Genomic DNA, 25,379 nt, shown 5'->3' with positions numbered 1-25,379 from the left:
TATTCGGTTATGTAAGTAGATGTTTTTTGATGGTTTGTATAATATTGATTGGTATGTTTCTTTTATACACTAGGTGTAAGACGTCTTAGACTTGGATGCGATCGAAAGCCTTTGTCAGGTCTATAAAACATAGATATGCTGGTTTATTGTACTTGATGGCCTTTTCTACTCAGGATCTTCCAGATCTGAATCCTTGTTGTTTATCTGGTAAAGTTGTTAGATTATCGGTTTTGTTGGTTAGGACTTTTGTGGTAAGCTTAAGTGCGGTGTTTAGTAGATTTTTACCTCTATAATTGTTGCTGTCTTCTTTATCTTCTTTCTTGAACATTGCTATCATTATGCTGTTTCTCCTTGCGTCTGGTATCTTGCAGGGCAATATTAGATTTTGTATAAGTTTTGTCATCTCTAGGGTTATACTTTTTCCTCCCTGTTTTAGAAGCTTGTTAGTTATTCCTTTTGGTCCTGGTGACTTTCTATTTTTGAGTGAATTTATGGCTATCTGTACTTCCTGAACACTGATTTCTATTTGGTGTCTTAATTCAGGTACGTTATTGTGTTGATTATTATTTTCCTTTCCTTTAAACAGGTCCGTCAGGTATCTTTCCAATTCGTTTGCTGGTATGTTATTGTATTCCTTTAATTCTGACATTTCTTTCCGTTAGTTCCTTATAAATCTCCATATTTGTTTTTGTGTACCGGAGAAGTCGCTTTCCATCCTTTTTGTAAACTGTGCCCACTATTTTTTGTTCTTGTTACCAACTGCTTTGTTTCATTTAGTATTCTTCTATAGGTGTCTGGAGTAGGGATTCTGGAGTATTTGATGTTTTGTACTTCGTGTAGGCTTCTTGTTTCTCTTTTATTGCTTTTCTGAACCATGGTGTATTGTTGTTGTTGCTTTTGTTCAGTATGACTTTGCATTTTCCTAGAGCTTCTGTTGCTGCTTTTTCAATGTTGTTTTTAATTTTCTCCCAGCTCGCGTTTAATATCTTCAATGTCGTCTATTTGTTTCAGCTGTATTTTTTGTGCTAGCCTCCTTTGGTACATTTCTCTTATAGAGTCGTTTCACAGTGAGTCTACATTGAATTTTTCCTCGGTAATTTCCTGTAGAAAATGTTTTGGTGTTATTTATATTCTTATTTTTGCTAGTACTAGTTTGTGTTCACTCCCTGCGTCTGCTGAGTTTAAAGTTCGGACATCTAGATTCTTTTTTTTTTGTAAATTTTTCTATTAGTGACTATAAAAGCAATCGTAGATTTGTGCCCCAGAAGTTTTCAAATGTATATTTATACTGGAACTTATTGTCGAAAAATGTTTTATTGATTCTCAGTTCGTTAAAAGCACAGAGATTAGCCTATTCGACTTTTAGAAGTATCGAAAAACAGAGGTTACTACTTTGTGAAATATTTCACTCTTATTTAAAAATTGTTAATTTTTTATTTGTGCAAAAATCATCTTGAACTTTTAAAAGATTTATACAAAAAACCCTTCTCCCTTTTTGACGTTAATCGAAATGTAGACTCGATCCAGTCCTGCGTCAAACGGAGATATCAAATTAAGGTTTATCAGTTACAAGTTCGTCGGGTTTGTTTCATTCTGAAAGGAAATGAAGTGCCGTTTTATTATCTGTCAAGCGAAAAGGGATGAAACTTTTAGGGACGATGCTGATGTGGGACGAAAGGGTGAGAAACTAGGAGCGATCTTTAGATGGATTCTCACATTTCACTGCCGTTCTTGATCGGAATCGATGATGTGAGAATTTTAGAGGAAATGCCGTAAAAATGGGGAAGGGGTGCCAAAATTGCTATGGATCTAGTCGAAAAAAATGTTTGTATTGGAGTTCAAATCGTGGAAAAGTTGTATTAATTATTATTTCGTACAATTTTAATGAAATACGTAAATAAATCTTGGAAGTCAGTTATAAAAATCAGTTTTAAAAAGAGGCTTTTAAAAAACTATTATTTATAGCTGCAAAAGCTATTGAGACAGGTATTTTTGTGACCACAAACACTGATATTTTAAAAACTTTGAAAAGCTCTATTACTATGTGTTAAAGGTCGAAAGTTATAGAAATATTTTCGTTGGCAGTTTCATAAATAGAATAGGAATTGAGTAGGAGGATAAATAGAATCAAAAATTTATCTGTTTGTTCCTTAGGTTTCCGTATCGTTTCCTCTTTTGTTCAACCTGCACAGCGAGTCTATTTGTTAAGAAACTATTGATGATGATACAGTATGTTGTTGGGCTGGTGGTGTTTCAATACTGCAATATTCCAATTCATTTTCCATGTTGTTTTTCATGTTGTAATCAGTTTATAACGTTCTTCGCCGTTTTTTGATTTCTACTCATCTCGCTTTTATATTCTTGTTGACTCCTTCTCTCTAACTTCCTCTCGGTCTGCTATTCTTTCGTCTTCTCTGCAATGTCCAGTTCAATACTTTTTGTGAGATTCTGCTGTAATCCATTCTTTGTACGTGTCGTATCATATTTGTTGGTTGATTCAGATGTCCTCTGTTGTTCAATAATGCATTTCTGTTGCTTCCAGTTTTTATGGCTTTCTCCTGCAGTGGCCCTATTTCGCTTTTATATGTAATAATGCTTTAGACAATAGGATTATAGATTTTGTGTTTATTTTTGTGTCGGTATTGTGTCGGTTCCAAATTTAACGTACACTATATTTACAATACCGGTGCAAATAAATTTTTGTTGGAAATATCGGGGACATTAACATAAATATGGAAGTAAACACAGGAATGTTTGCGAAATACGAAATTTCTTAACCACGTACATGTCATAAAAACGTCCACAAGAGTTTTAATTACTTCGAGCTCTTGCCTTGATAATATATTTACTAATAATAATTAACTCAATTTATTTACAGGTGTCTACGATCCTGTAATATCTGATTGTTTAGGTATATTTGCTATTATAAGTAGGTTACAAAATGTGTCTACAATTATAAAAATAACTAAAAAAAGATTAATTAATGAAAAAAATATTAAGAACTTTGTGGAAAAAATTAAATCCAAAGATTTAATTAACGAAGAACACAGATTGTTGCATTTAATAATCAAGAATCTAATCCTTTATCAGTTCGGTTTACCACAAGGATCAGTTTTGGGACCTCTGCTATTCTTGATATAAATAAATGATTTACCAAGTGCGTTGGAAAAAACCAACTGTGTTCTTTTTGCAGATGACACAACTTATTATATAGAGGTAAAACTGATTACAGTCAAGAGATATTAGAAGAGTCCAAATCCTAGTTTAACTGTAACAAATTTAAGTTAAATGAGCAGAAAACCCAGACAATAGTATTTAGTTCCGATAGATGGGTTAAACCATCTGAACCAGTAAAGTTACTAGGTATTACTATGAATACAAGGTTGAACTGGTCTCACCATATTGAAGGATTATGTAAGAAGCTCGCCTCACAGATTGTTGCCATGCGCAGATTGTATCCTGACATATTGCATAATTCTTTGGGGAAACTCGTCCTATGCAAAATTTTCATTTTTCAAAAAGCAGCAGTCCGAATTATTGACTCGGCAGAATATCGCGCCAGCTGCAAACCCTTGTTTAAAAAGTATGGCATTCTTCCTTTACCTTCAATATATATATATTTGAAAGTTTGTTAACTGTTCATAATAATATCATCATTTAACCCGGATCTATCCACTGCTGGATATAGGTCTCCCTCAGTCTTTTCCATGTATTTCTGTTTTGTGCTGTTTGCATCCAATTTTTGTCGATCCGTTTTATGTCATCAGACCATCTTGTTGGTGGATGACCTCTACTTCGATGTGCTTCTTGTCTCGGTCTCCACTGTATTATTCGCTGTGTCTATCGGTTATCCGACATTCTAGCTATGTGCCCCGCCCAGTCTCACTTAAGGGTCATAATTCTTTCTATGGCATCTGTCACTCCTGTTCTCCGTCTTATTTCCTTGTTCGTGATCCGATCCCTACGAGAAATGCCTAACATCGATCGTTCCATGGCTCTTTGGGTAACACAAATTTTATTTCTTACTTTTTTGGTTGGTGTTAATGTCTCTGCACCATATGTAAGTACTGGCAACACGCACTGATTAAAGACTTTTCTTTTAAGACACATAGGCAGTTCTGATTTAAGAACATAGCTTAGCTTGCCGAATGCCACCCAAGTGAGTCCTATGCGGTGGCTTAGTTCTCACGTTTGATTATCTCTTCCTATGCGTATCTCATGTCCTAAGTACTTATATGAGGTGGTTTCTTCAATATGCATGCCATTTACTGAAATCTTTTCGCTTAACACAAGATTTGTCATGATTTGTGTTTTTGTGTGGTTGATTTTTAATCCTACTTGTAGGGAGGCTAGGTATAGTTTCTCCAGTTCCGATACTGCATCATCGATTCTGTCAGCAAAAGGACAATATCGTCAGCAAACCTCAAATGACTAAGCATTTCTCCATTGACATTAATTCCTTTTTCACTCAGATTTGCGTTCTTAAACAAATGCTCTAATAATGTTGTAAACAATTTTGGCGAAATTGTGTCTCCCTGTCGCACTCCCCGTTTTATTTTAAATACGTTGGTCTTTCTATCTGTCAGTTTCACACTTGCTGTCCCATTTTGATAGATGTATTTTATCATGTTTATATAGCGATGATCTATACGGCACTCTGTTAAGGCTTTTAACATCTTTTGATGACTTATTGTGTCGAAAGCTTTTTCGTAGTCAACAAATATCATGACTAATGGCTTGTTATATTCAACACCCTTTTCTATTAAGTTCTTAATTACTTGTAAATGATCATTCATGCCATATCCTGCTCTAAAACCTGCTTGCTCTCTTGGCTGATAGAAATCCAACTTACTTCCTAGCCTGTTGGTAATAACTTGTAAATAGCTTATATACTTGTGACAACAAGCTAATGGGGCGGTAGTTTCTAAGGTCGCTGATATCTCCCTTCTTATGAAGTAAGATGATTTCCGCGTTGTTCCATTGCGTCGGTGTTATCGCTTCGCACAGGCATTTATTGAACAGTTTAGCAAGTGTCAGTAAGAGCTTATTTCCTTCTAGTTTTAGGCTTTCGGTCATTACCCTGTCTTCACCTGGGGATTTATTGTTCTTCATCACCCGAAGTGCATTTTTAATTTCGTCAACAGTTATGTTCGTCATTAATTCTGAGACTTGATTCTCTATCTTTGGTAAGGGGCGTCTTTCATCGGATTCACTTGTTTCATAGAGTTGTCTGTAGAAGTCTTCCACTGTTTTCACAATAATAATATACAGGATGTAAAAACACATGCTGATCAGCATCAATACAATACAAGAAACAAAAGTCGTATCATTATACCATATTCCATATTGTGTGTTACACAACTTAATACAATAGATTATAATCTGTATAATTGTTTTTTAAACCTAAACAAAAATATTGATATTAAGGCAATGAATTCTAAACAATTTTATAAATTAGCAAAACACTTCTTGCTGAAACACTGTTTCTATAGTATACGGGAATTTGTTTGTTTTTGCTCCTAGTGTAGTCGTTTTTATGAAAACTATTTTACACCTACCTGAATTGTTTTTTTTTCTATATATTTTTATATTTCTATTTTTCACATTATATGTTATATAATGTGTTCTTGTGTTATTACTTAGTTATTTCCTATGTATACATAAGTGACTTATTTATATTGTGACATGACATGTAGTGTTTACTTTGTAAAAATTGTATGAAATTGTCAATAAACGTATCTATCAATCTATCAATACTCAACTTGATTCGATTTTGCTATTCTACTTGGTTTTGATAGTTTTATGATACTTTTTTCATCGATTTAATAATGTAATTTTACTACAATATGTCTTCCAAGTTATTCATTGTTTTATGTTTTATTATTATTATATAACCTACAGTTTTCCTCGTATATCCATCGATAAACCAATCCACTATTTTTATTTTTGTTCGGCTAAGATAATGGACTTCGACCGGAGTTAACGTAGCAACAATAAAAAGGAATAATAAAAATATATTTTGTTTTTATCCTTGCTTAGCCCAGCATGAAGTTAACTGATCTTTATTGTCTCTTTACACACAACAGATAAATAACAATTTAGCCGCATTATAAAAAAAGCTTTAAAAGGTTATATCGTGCGACTAAACGTTTTATATTTTTTATATAGCTGCGAAAAAGATAAGCAAATAGGTTATGTTCAGTATCGTATCGACAAACGATTCTGTGTTTGGACGATTTATAAAAAAAATAATAACAAAGAGAAAGGATGATGTATTTCGCGTATAATTTTTATCAAATATTTCTTTGAAATAAATCTTAAATATGAAATAACTCTTGAATTTTTCAATCAAAAATAACAGATAATCTAACCAAAAGCGAAGTCTCAAAACTGATTTTTTTCATACTTTAATTTGCAATAAAAAATAACAGAAATAACCTTCGCTAGAATAATCTACAATATTCTATTAACACTGACAGGACAAAAACAAACAGATCAAAAAGTATACAGATGGAAAGAATATCTGGAGCAGCTTTTTCAGTATCGTCGAGAACCAAAAGGCATGTGAAAAAACTTTTTCTTCTTCTTCCTCTTTATAATAAATTCTGCTTTTGCGCGGTCGTCCGATACTTCTTCTGCCGATTGGTGACTTATCTCTTGCTATTTTGACGACACAGGTCTTCTCTATTCTGCTTATGTGGTTGCAGAAGATCAAATAGTGATTGCACAAGACCAAGACGACCTCAGCTACATGATGAAGAAACTACATGAAGAATATACCAAGGCTGGCTAGATATTAACCACGCGAAAACAGAGTACCTATCTACAAGTGAAGAAGACATAGAAGATCTACAGATTGATGACAACGTAACAATTAAAGGAAAGGATAAATTCAAATACTTGGGGTTTATAATCACGAAAAAAGCAACAACAGAGGAAGAAATTACACAAAGATTAGGACAAACAAGAACAGCAATCCAACAACTTAACTCAGTATGGTGGGATAGACACCTAAATATGAAGACAAAAACACGGATTTATAAAAGATTAGTGCGAAGTATTATGACATATGGGGCTGAAAATTGGATTATAAACAAGAAAAACAGCAGTAAGATAGTAGCAACGAAGATGGAGTGCCTGCGAAGATGCTGCAGAGTAACAAGAGTGGATAGGAGAATGAATGAAGAAATAAAGCAAAGAACATCAATAGAAATAGACATACTAACATATATAGAACAAAAAAGACTAAAGTGGTATGGACATGTAAGAAGAACTAGTGACAGCAGATGGATAAAGAGAATAACCGAATGGAGCCCCATAGGAAGGAGGAAAAGAGGACGACCCCGAAAATCCTGGAGGAACGAAGTAGACGACGCCATGAGTAAGAGAAGCCTAAACGATGGAGAATGAGGCAACAGAGAGAAATGGCGACGGTTGAGCGAGGGAAGGCAGTGAATACTGTAGAATCCCTGAATATTTAAAGTTATTTCTGTATGCCCTACGTCTTCAGACAGTCGGGTAGATACAAACTCATACACGGAAAACCAGCAAATGTGTTCTGCTATGTCCAGTTCTCCATGAAAGCTGACAGAAGCACATTTTTGGTAGCAAAATTGTGCTTCTTTTGCCGTTTATTTATATTCGGCGTCTCAATTCGTCAAAGCCATAGCCAGGCTCTTGCTAAAAGTACAGCTCAAAAACACAGAAAACGACATTCGTTTTCGTTTAAGGCTACCAAAATAGGTGGCAATTTTTCCTACTTTCACTGGAGAAATTTGTAAATCTTTTACACATAAATTATATTATAATATTATAATAAAACAATAAAAAAACCAAATTAATTATGATCTAGTTATGATCATGGTTAGAAGTCCTTGTTGATTATATGGCAAACTAACCTTTGATTTCAAAAAATTCTCTAGTTGCTCCTTTCATTCTTACGACTGTGATCTGCCCACCTTCTGCTCGTACTCTCAGTTGCTCTACATACGGCTGCTATCTCCTCTGCTTGTCAACGTCTCTCGCACATACTATCGCCGCATCAGTCTCTTCAAAAGCTCCTGGACAACTCTTATCTCATAGGAACCCAATTTCTTTCTAGTCGAAAGGATTTTTATTTAATCGACTTGTACCAAATATACTATACACCTGTTTTTTTATTGCAGGATATACTTTCGTTGTCCACTGCTACCAATCCTTGGGGCTCGTTCCACAGACACAAAACACCTTTCACAATTATTATTTGACAAGGATTCTGCTAACTTTCAATGCAGGATATGGAACAAAGACAACTTTGTTTCATAGAGAACAAAACAGTAATTTTTCTTTTCCCTAGCAAAACATGACTTCCTTCACTTCAATCCCTTTTTCTCCTTTTCGCCAATCAGACACACATATCCCACATGCCACGCCATCCCTTTTAACCAATCAAATTCTGTAACTTGTCAAACACAAGCTCAATGCTATTATGATATCACACACCCTTGGTATATATACATCGGTTTAGAACGTCTTTCGACGTTGTCCGATACCTAAACACCATCTCTTCCTATCTTCGCAGTCGTTTGTTGTTAAATTTCTTTCGTTCATGGACTTGTTTACGCCGTGTTGCCATTCTAATCTGGGTCTTCCTCTTTTCCGTCGACCTATCGGTTGCCATTCTATTACTTTTTTGGGGAGTCTTGATGCTGGCATCCGTTGAACATGCCCATACCACCTTAATTGTTTCTTCTCTATATCTTGAGTTATATTTCCTTCTATTCCCATACGTTGTTTTATTACATCATTTCTGATTCGGTCTCGTCTGGAAATACCTAAAGATCTTCTCATTGCATCCATCTCTACTGCTTCTATTCGCTTTTTGTTCTTTTCACTAATTCTCCATGTTTCAGCGCCATAAAGAAGAGTAGTTTTAATCATGGTCTCATATATAATAAATTTTCTTCCTTTCGTTATCTCTTTACTCCATAGTATACCATTGAGACATCCTAAGACTTTCTTTGCTTGAGTGATTTGTTTTTCTATTTCCCGTGTATCAGTTCCTGTATTGTCAAAGGCAACACCCAAGTAGTCATAGCTCTGACAGCAGGAAATATGTTGTCCGTTTTCGAGGTCTATGTTATCTGACTCGTTTCCAATACAAAGATATTTGGTTTTTGTTGTATTGACATTCATTCCCCAGTCGTTATATTCTTCTAACAACCAAACCTTGGTATATCCAAATTTTAAATAAATAAGATATTTTCTTGTTTTCGAAGTTAGTGAAGTTAGTGTTGTCTAGAGACAATACAGCTAATATTACTTCGGCTATTTTATACTTATCCCTGACCACATAACTTTCTAATTCTTTGTCGAATTTCTTTGTAAACAAAATACGTAAACCTTATATTCTAAACTTGCTATCTTTGAGATATTAACACTAATTGTTTATGGGAAAGCCTCTATTGTTATCATATATTATCGTACAAATATATATTCTCCTTACAAATCTAACATTCTTATTTATAGGGTGAAACGACTTTATCGATCGGTGAATTTAATTTTTTATTAGATTTTAATAAATTTAAACCATAACAATATATATATATATATATATATATATATATATATATATATATATATATGAGAGTGACAGAGAAATTATAAACCTCTTTTGGTTTTAGGTAGATATAATAACAAATGCTAATGGTAAGTGGAGATCGAACTGTGGAAGCTACTAATTATGTCGAAATAACGGCCTAAATCGGTCAGTAGTTTGCAATCTCCTGCCAGTGCCACTCAAGTGATCATCAATGTCTAGAATTTCTGCTAAATTAAACGTTAGTAATAAAACCGCAGATTGCGGCCACGATTGGCTACGGGCTTTCGCACGACTACTACAATTTCAGCAACTCAGCAGCGTATCAACAAACTTTGATGGACCCAGTCCGCATGTTTTGTATTAACAAAAGGATTCCGAGTGGAAGTTTCCGAAATAGTCCATGCTGCTGTACTTGCACTTTGTTACCAGAAACGGCTGATTTGATGTTAGACCAGGAAAACTACACTCGAATTCTGTGTTTCAAACACCGGTGGATGTATTGAACTATTTGCTTGTCACAAATCTGAATGAGAATTTATTAAAACTGAGTAGTTTTTGATGGTTTAAAACTGACTTTACGAATTTAAGCATAGTCGTATGACAAATGACATTTGTGTCATTTTTGGTGAAAAAGATTTTGACACAAATGACAAAACTTGTAATGAACGTTCAAAAAAGCTTATCCCACTGACGCTAGAATCTAACTTTAGTGTTAGCGCCTTGTCTAATGCTCGTCTTTGAAATCTTGTGTCGTCTATGCTTGCTATTCACGAAAAAGTATTAAATGAGAATAAACAAAATTAAATCCTCGATAAAGACCAATGTACATATGGGGAGACACCGCTTAGGAATGATATTAAAAATATTAAGATTGGATAGAAAAGGTAGAAAAAGAGATGGAACTTAACTGTGATAGAAACGAAGGCTGACAAAATAAGAAACTAGTAGAACTGTTGTCATATATATACCTTAATATTTTTAGGAAATGAAAGCTAGAATTGACTCCCAACAACGAAAGGTAGTAATCTTGTAAAAGCAACGTTCGACAACTATGATTGCCACACCAACAGAATCCCTACGTACTGGCCGAGTGACTCCAGAAAACTTTAAGATTTACATAAGCAAAGAAGTGTCCAGAAACAACTCTCTAATAGAATCCAGCTATGATCTCTCATCGGAGCATAAACCGGTGATTATGAACCTAAGTACTACAGTTACAAACAACCCACACCCTCCTGGACTTACGTCAAAAAACACCAACTATGCAGATTTTCAGTCCTACCTAGAAGAAAACACTAATTTTTATCTGTGGATCAAATCTACACATGACACAGCATAAAGGCACAATGTATCAAAAACTCAAGTTTTATAACAGCAAGAAAAGTTACAACTTCGTCAATCCTCTTCGTCATTGTGTCTTGCTTAATACATTGTTTTGTTGTATTAAATTTTGATGTGATCAAAGCATTTTCATTTGTGTTTGCTATAATCTCTGTTTCATATCACTAGTATTACTTGAGACACAATAAGATCAATGGTCAACAAAATAACGACCAAAACATGCTAAAACACTAAAAAATAAAGAAATGTAAGTCAATTGGGCCAGATTATATTACTGGGGAAGTTTAGGCAGCAGTAGGAGAGACAGGAATAAGTTAACTACCGTAGAGGTTTCTTTAATAGAATTATAAAAGTGGAACAAATGCCGCAGAAATATACAAGCCGTATCTTAAAACAAATGACACGTTCATCAATGAAAAAATTAAAGGACAAGAAAATTATTTACACACCTCAAGAATATGGGAAAAAGTAACTGATGGACGTACACGTGAAAAAACTTAAATGTGGTATGACCGAATAGACAAGCATTGTGTATTAAGAAAAGAGCAAATATTACAAATAAGGGCCCAAATAAAACTCTTACAAAGCCAAGACTGTCAATTGACAGTCACAGACTTTATCCCTCTAAATGATAGAGTAGCAATGTTGAAATTACAAACAACTCACAGAAAACTAAATATTATTCAGGTCTATGCTCTAAAAAACAAAAATCAGAGGAAGAAATTGAAAACTTTCATAACAATATAGACGAAATAATGCAACTGACAAAAAAAGGCGAGATAACGATGATTATGGGTGACTTTACCGCCGAAATTGGTCGTGGTGCCGAAGGAGACAACGTAGGAGCATACGGTCTCGGTACCAGAAACAATAGGGGAGATAGACTGGTACAATTTTGCTTAGAGAACAACCTGTTAGGAGCCATCACCTTCTTCAAACAACATCCTACAGGGCTATATACTTGAAAATCATCTGCACACAGAAAAGATAAAATTGTTAGAAATACAATAGACTTCATTTTGCTTGACAAAAACTTCAAGAAGTGCATACAATCTTCTAAAACATATTCTGCAGCTGACATACATTCATAGCAATCACAATTCAGTTATAATGGATTTTAGACTAACAAGGTTTGTTAAAGTTAAAAGGGAAAAAATGTCAAGAAAAATAGACATCTCACAACTGAAAAACCCTGAAAAGAAAAATGAAATAAGTATCAACGTTGAGAAAGAAATAGAAACGCTAGAGAACTTGGTACAGACAGAGGTTGAAGTAACATGGACTGCTTTAAAAACCAAAATAATAATCGTCGTCATCTATTGCTGCTTGTTCTACTTCTCTTTGAGGTTTCTTTTTACAGCACGTCTACTACAGCCAAATGAGGTCGATGTGCATAGCACAGTTGTTAATAGCAAGGCATGAGCTTGCCAACTTTCACCATAATGGATGCGCCGTCGGTTGTGATACCAATGGTGTCAGATTCAATCATTAAACCAAAAATTTTCAACCGTTCTGCCACTAATTCAATGCAGTGTTCGGCAGTGCACGAGCCGTGAATTCTGATCAAACCTAGATTAAAATGTTCTGCATTGTGCAAATTGAGATTTATGTATCTGTGATTTTTTTGGGAGGTCCACTCGTCGAAGCTTAATGAAAATCTTGGTCCTTTTTGATTTAAATTAGTATTGATGCTATTTACGCTATTTTTTAATCATGCAATGCAATCATGGAGATCATTTATGCAACCATACCATCTAGCACACTAGATTTGTTATCATACAGTTAACATTTTCAATAAATTAACTTAACACTATCTAAGAATGTTACTTTCGTTTAAATAAAAAAAAATCTTTTCCCGAGTTTTTTACAGTCCTGTCTCGAGATTTTGTAAAAATACATTAAAAGAATTAGCTGAACACAAACAGCATCAATTCTTGGCTGACATTAGTCTTACTCAGGAAGACATTTCGGCTTTTCGTTTTCTCCTTTCCGAAAGATCGCAGTCTGCATACCAAACACTCAGGACCGGGATTTAATTAGATTTGAGAGATTTCTTCGAGTTTGTCTGCGGGTGTTTTTATTTAAGCTAGCCCTTGTATCAGAGGAGATTTGTTTTTAAATGGAAATTGAATCGATACGTTGTACCTGTAGAGCAAATTGACGAATAAGTGAGTTGTGAAAATGTGGAATATAAACATTATAGGAGTATCTGCAAGGAGTATCTATAGTTTTCTACGACAAATACCTTAAGAGTACTGACATAAAATAACTTAATCATGTATCAATATTAGTCTAGATTATTATTATGTATTTAACTAGTTACAGTAAGCTCTAATCAAATTTAAAAAAAGAATTTTCGGCTTTTCAAATTTATGTGGCGCAGTCAGTAGGATTTAACGATGTGTCATATCCATCATGACCTGATGTGAGGGCTACGAATAAAATAATAAAAAATACTACACACATTGTATAGTCGTATGAATGTTGAACAATTCAGCTTTTTGATACTACTGGAATCAAAAGACGGCTGATAATGACAAAACCATTTTAATTGATTTAAAATATCAATCTAGTGCATTTTTTACATCCCGCGATACACAAATCGTGGTTAGATCCCATAAATTGACAATGTAGGAGGAGCTCTTAGTTTAGGTAAAACTATCGTAAATTAGGTTAAAAATAGATTATATATTATTCAGTTTACTAGATTACAATTAGTTATATACAATAATATTCTGTGTAGTAATATTTAAATATCAATGTCCATTTTAAGTACCTTGACATTACAAAACATTTTCTTTTCGTTGTCAAACTCCGTAATTATCAAAAAACCCTCGTAGTAAGAACCAATATAACAACGAAGTTTCACCTAAAAATAAAACTCGCCGTTAACTTTTACATTATTCAGCAAGTGAGTGTTTCATTATTCGAATATATCGTCAGGTAACTCAGCCTCAATGTTACCAACTGCTGAAAATCGAACGACTTCTATTGACTTAGCTGATAAACTTGAAACGCTAAAGGGAATGTTGCACAGTGGATTAACTGCAACTGAAACAAATACACCAAGCAAAAGGTACGATTAAAATACTGAACTCGAGGAAATATAGGTGCATTTTCATTGTTTAAACAGCTGGAGCAGCAGTTTGATATAATTTTAAATACAGAATAGGTATTTTAGTAAAAAGAAGATATGTAAAATCGAATAAATGCACAGACGAATCAAATAGATCGAGACTCGAAATGGAAAATGCTAATACTTTTTTCGTTTAGCTGAAAAAGTATTCCCTATTCGATGTTTACGTTGTGGTTTAACCGTTTCTTTCCTTGTGCTCGAAAATTCCACACCGATTTGTAAATGGATGTAATAAATTTGATTGATCTCTTGAGAATAATAAAAAATGGCAAAAATCGCGCCACGTTTATTTATTTAACAGCTTTATAAAAACTGAGGTCATTTGCAGCAAAACTTAAAAACTGCATACGAAAGCTGCTCTCTTTACCTTTAAAACGCATCTTAATGTTTGTCGACAGGACACTCTGATCAAAAGATATCGAATTTTTACCGTCGAGTTGATTCAAATTTTATTTACAAACTGCAAGTTTTATTTCGCGTACTTGCCGGTTTCCGAAACGTTATTCAAATCTCCAATCATGTAATCAAGTATCAAATTTGATCAATTGTTAACAAGCGACAGGTTTCCGAAACGAAAATTATGGTAAAATTACGTGATCACCGATTATAGATTATTTGACATACGATTTTACATGGAAACAGTAGAATCGATTGTAATCGTTTATTATTTCTATACGAATTGTTCTTTATCTTGCTCTAAATTAAGAAAGTAATGTTGCTGTTTCACTTTACCATCATTCCTGTTTATGTGTAATCTGCATTCTGAAAATCAACAAACAAACATAACCTAACTAACTAATAATTTTGTGTCGTTCGTTAATGTTTACCAATTTGTCATTTATCATCTTTAATTCTTAAAATGAACCTTTGTAACAATATTTTTGGGTTCTTTCTAAACAACAGCTTTTTATAAAACACCTTAGGTTTATGTATCTTACAACGTAACCAAAGATTTTATTTTATTTACTTACAACCATTGATACATAACCAAAGATTATAAGATTAATCGTCCAAAAATCTCAGATTACCTGACAAGCTAGTATGACAGAAGTTTGACATAGATAAAACGATAATTAGCGTTTCGGAAACCCAAAATACTTCTGACAAGCTGTTAATCATCGATTATTTGCTTGTTAGATTAGTTAATGTGTGTTATGTGATTGAAGTTTGATCGATGTTTCTGCAACTAAAAATGCATTTAATCGACTGTTAACAGTAGATTACCTAATTTTGATAATGATCAGCCTTTCGGAAACCGGCTGTAAATCACATTCAAAATCGCTGGTCGATTTAAGCGTTATTTCTGAGAGAACGGTACATTATACAAAAAAGTGCTAATAAACATTTTTATTCAAAATTATCTGAGCTAGATTTCTTATTCAAAACACTTTATTCTACGGCATACAGATTCTTGGTAGATCGCTCGGAAAGCCGGGATATAGAAGAACTTTTTTGCATCTTTGTTGGGCTTCAAAAACTAACATCTCAGCAAAATTCAAGCGACTGGACTAGGAATGATACATCTGTTGTAAACAGTCCCATTTAATCTTACTTTTATTACACAATAATTATTTGTTCCTAAAACAAATTCTAACGTTCATTCCTGTGTTAACATTTTCAGCGCCCGCTTCTGCCTTTAATAGAATTAAACGGTTTTTAATTTATTTTTCAGAACGGCGGTGCCAAAGATGGATTGGACATGAATCTGGCGCCGGCTTGGCAAAAGGGGTACACCGGAAAAGGGGTAGTGGTGTCGATCCTCGACGACGGCATCCAGACAAACCATCCCGACCTGGCACAGAATTACGTAAGCGTTTGTTTCTTATATTTTCATCTTTTACTTGAACTTGACTTATTTGGCTCGTTGAAGTATTTTGTTAAAGTGTGCTTTAAAGGAGTTTGAAATGTTTTCATGAACGTTTTATGTTAAGTAAATCAATTTTCAAAATAATAAATCATGAAGACAGTTTGTTGAATGTACAGAATATGATATATTTTTTTTAAATAACAGCTTTCCACAATATCAATTGTTTTGCAAAGTCTAATGAATGTATAGTAGTAAATAGAGATGTTTGAAAATTTTATGGCGCTTCTTCTCGGGTGGAAATTTGTGAAGGATAGCTCATTTGTATAGCAGACTCAGTAAAACATAGCAGACTTTTGTTCAGTTGCCTTATTTGCCTTATTTGTTCGTGTATGATCCTTTCAAATTTCGATTTAATGTAATTTCATTTCAAATAGTTCGTCTTTGTCGTTATAATTATGATTATATTATTCTTAAACTATTTTTCTATATACATTTTTAATTAACATATAATGGGAAATTTTAACTGTTCAATAGGAACTAGTTTTTCATGCTATAGTAAAATTTTGTCTTCTATGTAAATAATTTTGAATTTCGCTAATAATTTACATAATTTAAAAGGTTCTGAATTCACTACTTGTGAAATAGATACGTTTACAATTCTACGATTTAAATCACCTCCTATAATGACATGGTCTGCATTTGCTAAATATTTGTTGAAATGACTAGAGATCTTTTGTTTTTTCCTTTTTACCTCTCTTTGGAGTGTGAACACCAATTGTTATATGACCTCCATAAAACTTCATTGTGTTGTTAATATTCATTCATTTATGCGTTAGTAGTTTTCTATTCTAGAGGTCAATTTTTTATCTAATAATACAGAGAAATTGCAACGAGCTCTTTGTTTTTGATAGGCTCCAATATCACTGTGTAATGGTCCAAAATTTTACATACTTTGTTTATGTTACTTATGGGAGTACTCTGAGAATGTTTTACTGTAGTCTATATTCACAACAAACTAAAATCTCGAAACTCTTGTTGAAACAGACAGTTTTAATAAAAGTCAATGTCACGTGTTTTATGTTCACAACACATACTTACTGGAAAACCCATTTCCGACCTAATTGTATTCATGTGGCAGTCAAACATCTGTACGAACCCATAATTTTTTCCGTCCGACCTCCAACTCCACTCAAACAAAAATTCATCAAGATTTTAGCCGAAAACGATGCGTTAAAAGGAGTGGAAAGTCCAAACTTTGAGAACTTTTCTACTTCGCCGTACTCGGGCGACATCGCCAAGAAAAACTTTCCTCCCGTGATAATTAGGGTATCGCCTTTCTGTGTACACAAGCGTGAAGCCGTTCAGAAACAATTTAGGAATTGCCCGTGAATTTTATATAAACTCGCCTTGTTGGTTTAAGAAAGTGAAAAAATCAGTGGTAGTAATTGCCTGCCGAGTTTCAGTTTGTCTTAAAAAGTCGACTAAAATACATTTTTCGAACGAAGGAGTAGGGTCTAAAGAGTTCAGTTATATTTGCCGAAAAATAAATTGGTTACTCTTTCTTTTTCTCGTTGATCTTTTCCAAAACTCAGGAAAACAAAAACCGTAAAATTTAAAAATACCAGTTTAAATTTTTGAATATATATATATATAATATATATATATATATATATATATATATATATATATATATATATATATATATATACAATATATAAGGAAAAGAAGTCTTTGCTGACAACGTTAGAAAACGGATCTTTGAGGTTTATTGGGATTTGCAGCGGTGAAGTAAGTGTACTCTTTTTAACTAGGTTTCAAGCTTTCGAAAATGTTTATTTTCATCATCAGCAAAAACTGAAATAAAGTGCTACTGTTAGTAAAGCATCCTCAAAATCTATTAAGAGTGTAAAGGTTGTAAAAAGACTTACGTTATGGAGATTTGTCTTTCGTGGATGTTCTACTCACAGGTGAAAAATTCACGCACCACTCATTGAGTCAATTATTAAAAAATATAAAATTTGCATGGTGTAAAAGACCAAACTTGACAAATTATTCTACTCTAACACATAAGAAAAAGACAAATACAAAGTTTAAAAAGGCCACGTGTGCCGGCCAACTGTGGAATGTTAGGTTAAGAGTAGCTGTCATTCCTGGAGATGGCAAATGACAGTACTTCTTCTTATTTTCTTTGTCTTATGGCGTACTACTACTATTACACATCAAAATTTACCAAAAGTTGTATTTAAGCTTAAAAACAAAATTGTATAATGATAAATATAAGAAACAACGAAACCTGGAAACTTTACAATGAATCAGTTGTTCAAACATCATTGGATTGTGAATGTGTATCCAGATATAATAGGTAGGAGTAAATAGTGCTTAACTGATTAATGTCACTCCTTTTGTTCATTGCGTTTGAATTTTGAGCAATGAATGCCATTTCTAAGAAAAGTCTTTTTTTGTAATTGGATTCAATAGCTAAAACTTTGGCTGATTCATAATTCATTATATGATGTTCTTTATTAACAAGTTAATATGCTCCTTTTCTAACTTGGCTGCACCGTACTGAAGACGACTAATAGTCAGAAATACGTATATACGGTTGCCTTCCATCGATATACCATTTTTGGTTTTCTGTTTTGCGAGACTTGCCATTACTTTTTACTTCGGCAAGCATCAGCGAGAAGCGCACCAACGTGCAATGTGCGGACTTAACATGTTCAACCAATTTAATATTTGTATATTGTATTATAAATGGCATAGTATTTAAATGCTGCAAACAAAAACAAGGAATGCTCGCTGTGAAATAGTGCAGCTCGTGAATTTGCTGATAAATCGTCTCACAATTTTTGATTAATAATAAAGACAATGAAAAGGTTCTATTCGATATAGACGAAACCAAGAAATTTAAAAAGCTCCTTGAACCACGTTCAAAATGTAATACCAAATAAATATCTGATTATTACGGGAGATCTTAGAGTCTGCGATAGACTTAAAAACTAAAATTCTCTAAGACCGAATAAACCAGAGGATAAGCTTATCAGAAAAAAAACTAAGAAAAAAAAAAAGATGAAAGTTAGAATAGATCAACAACAACGACAAAAGGACTTTGCTCAAGTCGCAATGCTCTTTAACCCCTTACTGCATGATTCTTTTACTTTTTATAAAAAAAATCTATGATTACAAAAGTGACTTTAAGATTACGGTAAAAATATAAAAAAAATCTTACTTGGTTAGTTTTAGCTCATATAAAAATTTCATATTCGTAGGAAAATCTGCTGACAGCACTAAGAACAAACGCCTTATATCCCCATTTGCGGAGTTTTTGTGGATTATATTGTTTTATAGATGAACACGCCTTTGTTGGAATTATCTTCTAATCTATGGCTAAAAAATTTCGGAACTTTGAGTAACTGATTCCTTAGTTTATTTAATAGCGGTCGGATTTCAAAAAGTTTATCATGACAAGGATTACCGGCAGCAAGAGCATCGTTTTTGTTTGCAAAATGTAAAAAAGTTTTATTTCTTCTTAAAAATCTATTGCATAACATAACATGTGAGATCAATCGACGATTCAGGCTTGAATTCCAATAACAGCGTTTGGCAATTGCACTATTGACATATAAATACAGGTTCCTTAGAACTGTTCTAGCTCATTTTAGAAAGTTTCAAAGATTTTTAAGATTTTTGCACTGAATATAATATAATTTGATAAACTATATATTTGATCATCTCATTTGTTAAAAAAAACTTTAAAAATGCGTAAGGGGAATCCGCTTGTTGCAACTCAGGTGGCAGGTCAGTAGAACCGAGAAATTTTATATCATCTGATGGTACGAAATTTCCTTCTTTTTAAGTTGGATGATTTTTATTTCTATTCTTTATTAGATTACGTCGTAATTTTTCCAAATAATGGGATAATCTGTTTCTGGGATAATAATATCTGATTCATTATTACCTATTATATCATCTCATAGCCTGACTCTAGGCTTAATATAATAGGGGAAATATCATCATCTGATAGCCCTTCATCTTCATTACCATCTGGTATGTCCACTACCACAAGAATATCATAAAACTTTTTTGGATCCATGGATGAGTAAATTCATCAAAAGCGCCAACAAAAGTAGAACATACAAAATGCAGAATAAATAGGTGAAATAGTTTGTTAACAAGATTTAAAAGATTAAGCTACTGTAAGTATGTTTTTGGCAGAACAGGATTTTATACAAAATCTCCAAAAACGTAACTTACTTTATACTTCAACCAACTTTTCTAATATTTTTGATGTTATATCGCTTGTTCATTGAATCAAATTAAATAATTTCGATATCTTTCTATCATCTATCTAGTATTTCGTGTAACGTTATTTCTCTATTCAAAAATAAATTTATTTTTATCATGGCTCATCCCTTCAATAAAAACATGTTTTTCTGCGTACCTATCCGATATAACAAGATTAAACAACGCATCCCTCATAATTTTCCTTACCCGAAGTTTGCCGTGTGACTTCTCCCTAAATAGCCTCATCTTACCCTCTGTTGGGTTTATCCCCTATTATCTAATCTGCAACGTTTGCCGCAACACCCCCAGGATATTTTCTTATAAAATTAGGGCCGGTTGACGGTCCTGGAACGCTATGGGCCTATAAGGTCCTCCAAATTGGCGTGACAGGAAATTCGGCGAGCTAAAAGAAGAGATACGTGGTAGAAAAAGACTTTGAGTGTTGATTTTATTGCTAGATATTCTTAGCATTGAGTAAACGTAGTTTGTTAAATAGAATATATTTTTAATAAGTTGATGATACTGTTGCTAGTAAAATTTTCGTGTTAGTATTTATTAATAGCGAGAAGTGGATATGTTGTAGACCTGACAAAGGCTTTCGATCGCATACAAGTCGAAGACGTCTTACACCTACTGTATAAAAGAAACATTCCAATCAATATTATACAAACCATCGAAAACATCTACTTCCATAATCGAATACAGACAAAATAAATGGGAAACTAACACAGTGTATATCAGTACAAAGCGGAGTCAGACAAGGTGACCAGTTAAGCCTAATTCTCTTTAATATAATAATGGACGAAATAATACAAGCAGTACGAAAAGGTCATGGTTACAGAATGGGGAACAAAGAAATCCAAATATTATCTTCGCATTAATCGCCGAGACAGAAGACGAGCTCCAAAGATCTTCAATACAACAGTCAAGAAATAAAATATGATAATATCAGCAGAAAAAACTAAATGTATGACAACATATAAATAACCACTATGATGTAAAATCGAAATTGATGGAAAAATAATACAGCCTGAAGCAAGGTTTAGATATCTGGGAATAGATATAACCAGCTACGGAGATGTTAAAGAAGAAGTACGACAACAAAGCTTAAAGGCAAGTAAAGCGGCTGGATCTCTTGACACAATCTTGAAGAACAAACACCTAAGACAAGACACAAAAACAAGAATTTATAGAGCAGCAATTAGACCTATATTAACTTACACGGCGGAGACAAGTCCTGACAGATCTAAAACTAGACGACTACTAGAAACAGCAGAGACGAAAATACTCCGACGAATATCAGGGAAAAGTCTGTTGGATAAGGAAAGTCACCAAAGGGTCAAAGAAGTATTGGCAAGACCAAGAAAAAGATGGTACGATAATTTAAACAATTTAGGATTCTAATATTGAAGAAGAATAAAGCCTACATAAAAAAAGGAAGAAGAAGAAGAAGGTGAAGAAGAGAAGGGGTCACTACAATATAAATATTAAGAAATACATTAAAAATTTGATTTTTCCCTTATATTGTTTAGCTTACATTGTAGATAAAAATAGCTTTGAGATATTTTGTTTTCATCCTGTTTTACATTAATACCATTTTATCGCCTTTATTTTAAACTTACTTTACGAAAATCTACAACAATCTCGTTTCATCTAAAATATGTGATTTACACAAAAAATATCAACTACTGATATCTTTATATTTTCTTGTAAATACCGAAAGGAAATACCAGTACAGAACTTTCATTTAGATTAAAAGGTTTTTGTTCAACTGGTAACTGTCGTTTCTAATTTTCCATTATCCGTATGCTATTTGTTGGAGCAGGAAAGGTATAGCTTGAGAACAAAATAAAGTTTAATCTTTTAATGGTATTGGAGAGAAGTCCGGAGAAATTTGCGATCTTTGAAGCTGCGTAGTTTTGTACAGTACAAAAAGTTTACTGTATTTAAATCAACTAAGGGATATATTATGTGTTACATTGCTACGGATGACTTTGATATTTATAAACGTCAAACACAGTCGGCTAAAAAATAGCTCCCAAAAATTTTTATGAGTGAAATAATACATTTTGGGCTTGTAAAACCTGTTTTGTCTGAATCTTGAATAGTTTTGAATTCCCAGTGTCGAAGAAATATATAAAAATTAAGTGTATTTAAATTTATTTTAACCCATTGGGGGTTACCGTTTAGGTACGATAATTCGAATTGATAAAGTGGTAAGTTATTAAAAACCCAATGTGGACCATGCGAGGAGACCTCCAGATAAACCTCCAGGTATTAGCCGGATGGACGAAGTTGTTTAAGTAACTTCGGAGAATCTGTAATTAATATAACTTCTAATAATTCTACAGAAAATTTATGAGAACATTTTCTATATCGGAGCAGTGTTACAGGTCCTTTTCATGTATATATAGGAAATAATTAACGGTAAGCTTAATGCTATCAAAATCGCTGATACTATACTTTCAAATTTGGATAACAAAATTACTAGTATTGATTTAATCGGCAGGAATAGAATCAGAATTAAATTTAACGACTATCAATCAGCCAAGTTTTTAATCAATCAACAAACTTTTCTCATCATTTACAAACAACAATTTTGATGTTACGTTCCGAAGTTTATACTCCATAGACAGGGTATAATTACAGACATAGATACTGAATTTGCAAAGGAATATATCAAAAATAAAATTCAACAATACGATATGCACTGTAAGTTTGAAGTAATTTGGGTTAAAAAAATAAATAGAAGGGTAGAAAAACATATCAAAGATAAAACAGTAATGGACAATGTTCCAACAAAATCATGTATTGGTATCAAGAAAACAGGCAGAATTTAAGTCAGGATATGGTAGAAATGATATGGTATGTAAGCCTTATAAGAATGCATTAAACTACTTACCCTTATATTTATAGACTTTGCGAAAGCGTTTGATACTAACATAAAATGATTGCAGCTTTTACAGAATGAAGAATAGGCCGGAAATTTTTTTACTGTTTTTAGGTAATTTGGGTCTACTAAATCCAAAAATGGCACCAGATTTGCTCCATCAGATCGTTCTCAGAAAATACAACAGGTCCCATTTTTAACATAAAGGGTAATTTAACCTAAAACTCTTCATCAAATAAATAAAACACGAATAAAAAGTCAGATATTTATTGAACAACAATATACTTACAAAAATCATCACACATATCTGCCAAAAAAACTTAACTTTTCATGTAACCTAACCAGCATCGCAGCAAAAATCTGTTATTCGGCGTCACCTAAAAACTTCCTTTTAGAGGATTTTCTTTAGAGGCTTTAAAAGGACGGTCCCTTTGAAGACTCCAGCAGTAATGGGCCATCATGTGAGTGTCCTATCTTCCCTAATACCTCTCTTCCATTGTTTTGATACATATCTTATTAGAAGCGTTTTCCTTGTTCCTCACTAAGGTCACCAAGATTTTCTATGAAACGTGGCTGTGGAGATAATGAATTTTAATACTCATATGACAACCGTGTTTGTTAAACTTGTCGAGTATTTTTTCCACTATATACCGGTAATTTTTCGATTACATTTTTAATTTTAGTCGTCGATTCTGTAAAATATGAATCTTTTGTAAGTTGTCGTATCTGAGGCCCATCAAATACTCCGGCTTTTAATTTTTCTTCACCAATTGCAGGGAATTTGCTGGAAAGGTATTCAAAACAAGGACAATTCTGGTCCAGGGCTTTTACGTATTGTTTCATCAGCCCTATTTTAATATATAACAGAGGTAATATTATTTTCTCTCGGTCGAGCAATGCTTTGTTAACTACGTTAGCTTCTCCTTGAACTAAAGTATCTCTAGAACGTCATTTTCTTCTACTCCAGTGTTGGCGCTTAGCCTTGCTATTATAAAGACACAAAAAACAAGGATATTTTGTATAGCTACCTTCTTTTCCCAGGAGAAAGTTCACCATCTTAAAATCAACATAGATCGCCCACTGATGTTGATTATACTTTCGCACTACTATCGCACCAGCGATATTGTTTTATATTTTTCTTTCATTTTTGTAGAATGCCCAATTGGTATACTTCTATATTTGTAGAAGAACATACTTTAAACTTCGTTTGGAACTGTCGATAAAAAGACTCCGGTGATTTGGTGTATACTCCGATGCACCCATTTTTTCTAACAGTCCTTTAATATTGTTACAAAAATCCCTATCATCTTGCTGAGAAAAAAAAACCAAAAGATCTTTTTATCTATTACGGTAGTATATAATTTTGGTGTCTGGGTGAAGAAGATTCATTTCCTTTAGTCTGGATGCAAGCAACTCGAAAGAATTCTTTGGAAGGTTCAAATTCCTGATAAGATCGCTTGGCCTCCTAAGTAGCGCCCAGGACGTGTTGAATCCCCTTCAAAATCACTGTCATCTTCCTTAAATCTATTAGTCTGTAGTTTGTCAGATAAAGTTTCGACATTATCCTCTGGTAACTTAGGTAGACTGCTAACTATTGGAATGGATATCTGCTCAAGCTGATATGGAATTGGTCTTATTGCTGAATCCACGGATTAGATATGTCCACGTATATCGATTGTTACGATTAATGCTCTTTATATTTACAAGACAGAAATAGCAATCTTTAAAATAATTTTTTGGTTCCCTCTATACCATTGGAATATCAAACTTTAAACATTTTCGTTGTCCTTTTGTCCACTGTCGCAAGTTTTCACGACAAGTTTTGTACATAAAATCAATAAACTTTTTTTCTAGTTTCCTTTATAATGTACTCGCCACATATGTAACAAAAAAAGTTCGGGATATTCACATAATAACGCCTGCTTGTTAAAGCCATGGTTTTCAGTTGTTCAAAAACAAACTCTTGCGACAAAACTCAAGTTCAAGCTAAATTTTACAACAAATGCAGTCGACTTTATAAGAATTTATTAAGGCCGTATCAGAAAAAATCCGATTTATTTATCGGAAAATATAGCCTACTACAGTGCTAATTTTTGTAATAACAAATTTATATTTAACATTTTAAATCTTCTGGATTTAATTTTTTACCTTAATTAGTTCTGGAAACACATTTTCTTGTCTTTTTAAAAACTTCTTATAGACATATTGTTACAATATTTTGTAGGCGAATATTCAAGATTCTATATAATAGAATATTTCCCGTTATTTGCTTGCATTAAGTCACACTATACGGACTAAATTCAATTCCAAATTTCCAAAGCCAACTGATCTCGTTAGAGAA

At 33.3% G+C, this 25,379-nt stretch overlaps 1 protein-coding gene across 5 annotated transcripts in view; it reads left to right on the top strand.

The window, feature by feature from the left end:
- LOC140435296 (furin-like protease 2) overlaps window positions 1–25,379 on the top strand; it is a 1,428,549-nt gene that overhangs the window by 1,350,819 nt on the left and 52,351 nt on the right. For all 5 annotated transcript variants that reach the window (XM_072524126.1, XM_072524127.1, XM_072524123.1 and 2 more), the window contains one exon: window positions 15,730–15,864. In XM_072524126.1, the coding sequence (XP_072380227.1) occupies window positions 15,730–15,864 (135 nt within the window). The remainder of the gene's footprint in view (window positions 1–15,729; window positions 15,865–25,379) is intronic.

Source organism: Diabrotica undecimpunctata, chromosome 2 (assembly GCF_040954645.1).
Source record: "Diabrotica undecimpunctata isolate CICGRU chromosome 2, icDiaUnde3, whole genome shotgun sequence".
NCBI lineage: Eukaryota > Metazoa > Arthropoda > Insecta > Coleoptera > Chrysomelidae > Diabrotica > Diabrotica undecimpunctata.
The sequence above is the reverse complement of the archived record's forward strand: the minus strand, read 5'-3'. Positions and strand labels throughout refer to the sequence as shown.